Here is a 7,500-nt window from a genome sequence, read left to right as displayed (position 1 = left end):
AATATGCGCATAACAGATGAAGAAACCTGGATTTTACTAAACAATATTTACCTTCCATGACATAGGTAACCATGACAACACAAAGTGTACTTCCCAAACGGCAAACCATCCAGTACATAGTGCACTACTGAACATAGTCTATAGGGCCCTGGTTAAAAGTAGTGCACTATATAGGGAATGGGGTGGCATTTGAGACACTGCCCAACCTCTTGTTTAATTAAATCAACTATTAAAATCTTTCCTCCCTGTTAAAATGTTTTATCTTAGTTTCGAGTGCTCTGAATGTATTCTGCATTTCAACATCAGCGTTGCATAGTTATAGAGGCAATCTATGATTGTTACACACATTTTTATGTGTGTATTTTATTTATACATTTTTACATATTTTGGGCATTAGGATATGTGATCTTCAGTACATTACAGATAAAGGTAACCTAATTTAACAAATAACACTCAAATTATATTTGAAACCATTTATTTAACAAAATTCTACAGAAAAAATAAGTACAGCCCACTTCAATAGCTTTTGTTGCCCCCATTTGGCAGAAATCACTTCATGTAGGCGTTTCTTGTAAGTGTCTAACATCTACTGGGAGGAGTTGTTGTTCACTCTTGCAGGTACGGCCCTCTTCAAGTCCCCCTCAGCATTTCTACAGGATTAACACCTGGGCTTTGACTACATAACCCTCCATTTCTACAGGATTAACCACCTGCTTGATTCCATAAACCCGTCCATTTCCTACAAGGATTAACACCTGGGCTTTGACTCCATAACCCTCCATTTCTACAGGATTAACACCTGGGCTTTGACTACATAACCCTCCATTTCTACAGGATTAACACCTGGGCTTAGATTCCATAAACCCCCATTTCTACAGGATTAACACCTGGGCTTGACTCCAAAACCCTCCATTTCTACAGGATTAACACCTGGGCTTTGACTCCATAACCCTCCATTTCTACAGGATTAACACTGGGCTTTGATCCATAACCCTCCATTTCTACAGGATTAACACCTGGGCTTGAATCAATAACCCTCCATTTCTACAGGATTAACACCTGGGCATTTGACTCCATAACCCTCCATTTCTACAGGATTAACACCTGGGCTTTGACTACATAACCCTCCATTTCTACAGGATTAACACCTGGGCTTGACTACATAACCCTCCATTTCACGGATTAACACCTGGGCTTTGATTCCATAACCCTCCATTTCTACAGGATTAACACCTGGGCTTTGACTCCATAACCCTCCATTTCTACAGGATTAACACCTGGGCTTTGACTCCATAAACCCTCCATTTCTACAGGATTAACACCTGGGCTTTGATTCCATAAACCTCCATTTCTACAGATAACACCTGGGCTTTGAAATCCATAACCCTCCATTTCTACAGGATTAACACCTGGGCTTGATCCATAACCCTCCATTTCTACAGGATTAACACCTGGGCTTTGACTACATAACCCTCCATTTCTACAGGATTAACACCTGGGCTTTGACTCCATAACCCTCCATTTCTACAGGATTAACACCTGGGCTTTGAACTACATAACCTCCCATTTCTACAGGATTAACACCTGGGCTTTTGACTCCATAACCCTCCATTTCTACAGGATTAACACCTGGGCTTTGATTCCATAACCCTCCATTTCTACAGGATTAACACCTGGGCTTTGAATCCATAACCCTCCATTTCTACAGGATTAAACACCTGGGCTTTTGACTCCATAACCTCCATTTCTACAGGATAAACACCTGGGCTTTGACTACATAACCCTCCATTTCTACAGGATTAACACCTGGGCTTTTGACTACATAACCCTCCATTTCTACAGGATTAACACCTGGGCTTTGACTACATAACCCTCCATTTCTACAGGATTAACACCTGGGCTTTGACTCCATAACCCTCCATTTCTACAGGATTAACACCTGGGCTTTGACTACATAACCCTCCATTTCTACAGGATTAACACCTGGGCTTTGACTCCATAACCCTCCATTTTATACAGGATTAACACCTGGGCTTTGAATCCATAACCCTCCATTTATACAGTATTAACACCTGGGCTTTGACTACATAACCCTCCATTTCTACAGGATTAACACCTGGGCTTTGACTACATAACCCTCCATTTCTACAGGATTAACACCTGGGCTTTGATTCCATAACCCTCCCTTTATACAGGATCAACACCTGGGCTTTGCCTCCATAACCAGCATTTCTACAGGATAAACACCTGGGCTTTGACTACATAACCCTCCATTTCTACAGGATTAACACCTGGGCTTTGATTCCATAACCCTCCATTTCTACAGGATTAACACCTGGCTTTGAATCCATAACCCTCCATTTCCACATGATTAACACCTGGGCTTTGAATCCATAACCCTCCATTTCCACATGATTAACACCTGGGCTTTGAATCCATAAACCCAGCATTTCTACAGGATTAAACACCTGGGCTTGAATCCATAAACCTCCATTTTCTACAGGATTAACACCTGGGCTTTGACTCCATAACCCTCCATTTATACAGGATAACACCTGGGCTTTGACTCCATAAACCCAGCATTTCTACAGGATTAACACCTGGGCTTTGAATCCATAAACCTCCATTTCTACAGGATTAACACCTGGGCTTTGAATCCATGAACCTCCATTTCTACAGGATTAACACATGGGCTTTGAATCCATAACCCTCCATTATACAGGATTAACACCTGGGCTTTGACTCCATAACCCTCCATTTCTACAGGATTAACACCTGGGCTTTGACTACATAACCCTCCATTTATACAGGATTAACACCTGGCTTTGCCTACATAACCCTCCATTTCTACAGGATTAACACCTGGGCTTTGAATCCATAACCCTACATTTCCACAGGATTAACACCTGGGCTTTGAATCCATAACCCTCAGCATTTCTACAAGTGGTGCTCTCTGAATGTTCAGATAGAAACTGCATTGGCCAAACTCTCTATTTCTATATGAATCTGGTTTCATCGTTCCCTGCAGGCATCACCTCTGCCATAACCACAGCGAGTCTACAGAGTGTAGTTATAGAAATTCAGAAGATGAAACAAGTGAGAAAAATTCCTTGAAGATATTCAACACCCCTTGTTAGGATAATAAAAGTTTACTTTTATTTTTGAAGCAAACTCCATCATTATCCTACCAAGGGGTGTTGAATATCTTCACATCTTCAATGTGATCTGTTCATGAACAGTTGCTTAAAAAGTGAGGTAGTGACAGCATTTCTTTTTTTCTCCGAAGAGAAGAACTAAAATCAAAAAATCAGTTATCTTTTGCTCGTCCGTACCTTTTTCTCCAGCTTCATGTCCAACTTGAGGTTGATATAAACAGGCTGGTCCAGGGTTGTATAGTCCAGCGTCTGGAAACTCTTCAGCATGTCCACGGCCACCGCGGTCTCAAACACCGGCTTGGGGTAGAACCTGGTCACGTACACGTCATCCACCGGCGCCCACGCCGTCAGCCCATACGGTTTGTGACGACCCGTGTTGTCGATAGGCTTCTGCTCTTTCTTCTCCTCTTTCTCTTTGTCATCTTTTTTGTCTTTTTTAAAAGTCCTGTGGAGAGAAATAGGTTTTATTAAATATGTTAATTTTGGTATATTGTGTGCTGAATTATAATGTTTTATACATTATTCTGTTTGAATTGCAATGTACAGTCGTGGCCAAAAGTTTTGAGAATGACACAAATATACGTTTTCACAGAGTCTGCTGTCTCAGTTTGTATAATGGCAATTTGCATATACTCCAGAATGTTATGAAGAGTGAACAGATGAATTGCAAAGTCCCTCTTTGCCATGCAAAAGAACTGAATCCCCAAAAAACATTTCCACTGCATTTCAGCACTGCCACAAAAGGACCAGCTGACATCATGTCAGTGATTCTCTCGTTAACACAGGTGTGAGTGTTGACGAGGACAAGGCTGGAGATCACTCTGTCATGCTGATTGAGTTCAAATAACAGACTAAGTTTCAAAAGGAGGGTGGTGCTTGGATTCATTGTTCTTCCTCTGTCAACCATGGTTACACGTGCCGTCATCATTGCTTTGCACAAAAAGGGCTTCACAGGCAAGGATATTGCTGCCAGTAAGATTGCACCTACATCAACCATTTATCGGATCATCAAGAACTTCAAGGAGAGCGGTTCAATTGTTGTGAAGAAGACTTCAGGGCGCCCAAGAATGTCCAGCAAGCGCCAGGACCATCTCCTAAAAGTTGATTCAGCTGCGGGATCGGGGCACCACCAGTACAGAGCTTGCTCAGGAATGGCAGCAGGCAGGTGTGAGTGCATCTGCACGCACAGTGAGGCGAAGACTTTTGGAGGATGGCCTGGTGTCAAGAAGGGCAGCAAAGAAGCAACTTCTCTCAAGGAAAAGCATCAGGGACAGACTGATATTCTGCAAAAGGTACAGGTATTGAACTACTGAGGACTGGGGTAAAGTCATTTTCTCTGATGAATCCCCTTTCCGATTGTTTGGGGCATTCGGAAAAAAGCTAGTCCGGAGAAGACAAGGTGAGCGCTACCATCAGTCCTGTGTCATGCCAACAGTAAAGTATCCGGAGACCATTCATGTGTGGGGTTGCTTCTCAGCCAAGGGAGTGGGCTCACTCACAATTTTGTATAAGAACACAGCCATGAATAAAGAATGGTACCAACACATCCTCCGAGAGCAACTTCTCCCAACCATCCAGGAACAGTTTGGTGACGAACAATGCCTTTTCCAGCATGATGGAGCACCTTGCCATAAGGCAAAAGTGATAATTAAGTGGCTCGGGGAACAAAACATCGATATTTTGGGTCCATGGCCAGGAAACTCCCCAGACCTTAATCCCATTGAGAACTTGTGGTCAATCCTCAAGAGGCGGGTGGATAAACAAAAACCCATAAATTCTGACAAACTCCAAGCATTGATTATGCAAGAATGGGCTGCCATCAGTCAGGATGTGGCCCAGAAGTTAATTGACAGCATGCCAGGGCGGATTGCAGCGGTCTTGAAAAAGAAGGGTCAACACTGCAAATATTGACTCTTCGCATCAACTTCATGTAATTGTCAATAAAAGCCTTTGACACGTATGAAATGCTTGTAATTATACTTCAGTATTCCATAGTAACATCTGACAAAAATATCTAAAGACACTGAAGCAGCAAACTTTGTGGAAATGAATATTTTCTGTCATTCTCAAAACTTTTGGCCACGACTGTATAAAGGGCTCTCTTGTAAAAATAGATGTTTCATCTCAACGGACTCCCTGTAGAGATTAAAGATGTTTGTGATTTTTTGGTCTGATGGGTGTTGTCTGATGGGGAATAATAATGTCTAAGATAAATGCATGCCTACGTGTCAATCAGTAAATAGACACATTTTATGTTCCATCTGACTCTGTGAAGGGAGAACATTCGATGTGTGTGTGTGTGTGTGTGTGTGTGTGTGTGTGTGTGTGTGTGTGTGTGTGTGTGTGTGTGTGTGTGTGTGTGTGTGTGTGTGTTAAATGACTTACTTCGCGGCGGCATAGGTCCTAACAGGGAGATGTCTGGGTGCAACCGGAGAAACACTCGTATATGTTGGACCACCAGCCACAAGGAGATGTCTTTGGCATCCTGCTAAAACTAAGAGAAAACCAACCAGATAGCAAGTCAGCTTCATTATCACTACTCAATTCCTTTTCCAGTGGTGTAAAGTAACTAAGTTAAAATAATTTGAAGAACCACTTCAAGCTGGAATCCTTAATGGTGAATCAACAACATTCATTTATAATATTACAACAAAGAAGTTAACGCAAACAAACAGTTTCATTTCTCCCTCAGACATCTAAGCATGCACGATATAAGAGCACAATATGTACAGTAACGTCCCCCCCCCCTTCCATGCTGCGGGCACTTCCTTAGCTCGGCAACAAAAAGGATCACAACGGTGGTGGGGCGGCCAGTGGCGCCATTTTTCACCTACTGTGGATTCCATCTTTAGGTCGTATCTGTACTTCACCGTTTTGATTTGACAACTTTTACGTCACCACATTCCTAAAGAAAATAATGTACTTTTAACTCCATACATTTTCCCTGACACCCAAAAGTACTCTTTAGATTAGATGCCTTTTGGCAAACTCCAAGGGGGCTGTCATGTGCCTTTTACTGAGGAGTGGCTTCCGTCTGGCCACTCTACCATAAAGGCCTGATTGGTGGAGTTCTGCAGAGATGGTTATCCTTCTGGAAGGTTCTCCCATCTCCACAGAAGATCTCTAGAGCTCTGTCATAGTGACCATCGGGTTCTTGTTCACCTCCCTGACCAAGGCCCTTCTCCCCTGATTGCTCAGTTTGGCCAGGCGGCCAGCTCTAGGAAAAGTTTTGGTGGTTCCAAACTTTTTCCATTAAGAATGATGGAGGCCACTGTGTTCTTGGGGACCTTCGATGTTCCAGAAATGTTTTGGTACTCTTCCCCAGATCTGTGCCTCAACACAATCCTGTCTCGGACCTCTACGGACAATTCCTTCGACCTCATGACTTGGTTTTTGCTCTAACATGCACTGTCAACTGTGGGACCTTTCCAAGTCATGTCCAATGAATTGAATTTAGCACAGCTGGAACACAAATCAAGTTGTAGAAACATCTCAAGGATGACCAAAGGAAACAGGATGCACCTTAGCTCAATTTCAAGTCTCATAGCAAAGGGTCTGAATACTTAGGTAAATAAGGTATTTTTATTTTATAAATGTGCAACATTTTCGAAAAACCTGTTTTCACTTTGTCATTATGGGGTATAGTGTTTAGATTGATTATATAAAAATGTTTCCTCATCAATTTCAGAATAAGGATGTTAAGTAACAAAACGTGGAAAAAGTCAAGGGGTCTGAATACTTTTCCAACAGGACAAAGTCACACTGCCCCGAGCTGGAGATATCAGGTCAGTTACCTTCCCTAGTCAGTCAGTCAGCTGGAGATACCAGGTCAGTTACCTTCCCTGGTCAGCTGGAGATACCAGGTCAGTTACCTCCCCTAGTCAGCTGGAGATATCAGGTCAGTTACCTCCCCTAGTCAGCTGGAGATACCAGGTCAGTTCCTCCTGGTCAGCTGGAGATATCAGTCAGTTACCTTCCCTGGTCAGCTGGGGATACAGGTCAGTTACCTTCCCTGGTCAGCTGGAGATATCAGGTCAGTTACCTTCCCTGGTCAGCTGGAGATACCAGGTAAGTTCCCTTCCCACAGTCAGCTGGAGATATCAGGTTAGTTACTTCCCCAGTCACTGGAGATATCAGGTCAGTTACTTCCCCAGTCAGCTGGAGATATCAGGTCAGTTACCTTCCCTAGTCAGCTGGATATATCAAGGTCAGTTACCTTCCTAGTCAGCTGGAGATATAGGTCAGTCACCTTCCTAGTCAGCTGGAGATACCAGGTCAGTTACTTCCCTAGTCAGCTGGAGATACCAGGTCAGTTACCTTCCCTGGTCAGCTGGAGAATACCAAG

General features: G+C 43.0%; 1 protein-coding gene across 1 annotated transcript in view; it reads right to left on the bottom strand.

Annotated features, from left to right (window-relative positions):
- Positions 1-7,500, bottom strand: part of LOC112072348 (large ribosomal subunit protein uL1m) — a 17,597-nt gene that overhangs the window by 7,756 nt on the left and 2,341 nt on the right. Inside the window, exons 2-3 of the mRNA XM_070439758.1 lie at positions 5,541-5,649; positions 3,333-3,600 (exon numbers count right to left, since the gene is read on the bottom strand). Coding sequence (XP_070295859.1) covers positions 3,333-3,600; positions 5,541-5,649 — 377 coding nt within the window. The remainder of the gene's footprint in view (positions 1-3,332; positions 3,601-5,540; positions 5,650-7,500) is intronic.

The sequence above is a fragment of the Salvelinus sp. IW2-2015 genome, unplaced genomic scaffold (assembly GCF_002910315.2).
Source record: "Salvelinus sp. IW2-2015 unplaced genomic scaffold, ASM291031v2 Un_scaffold1898, whole genome shotgun sequence".
NCBI lineage: Eukaryota > Metazoa > Chordata > Actinopteri > Salmoniformes > Salmonidae > Salvelinus > Salvelinus sp. IW2-2015.
The sequence above is the reverse complement of the archived record's forward strand: the minus strand, read 5'-3'. Positions and strand labels throughout refer to the sequence as shown.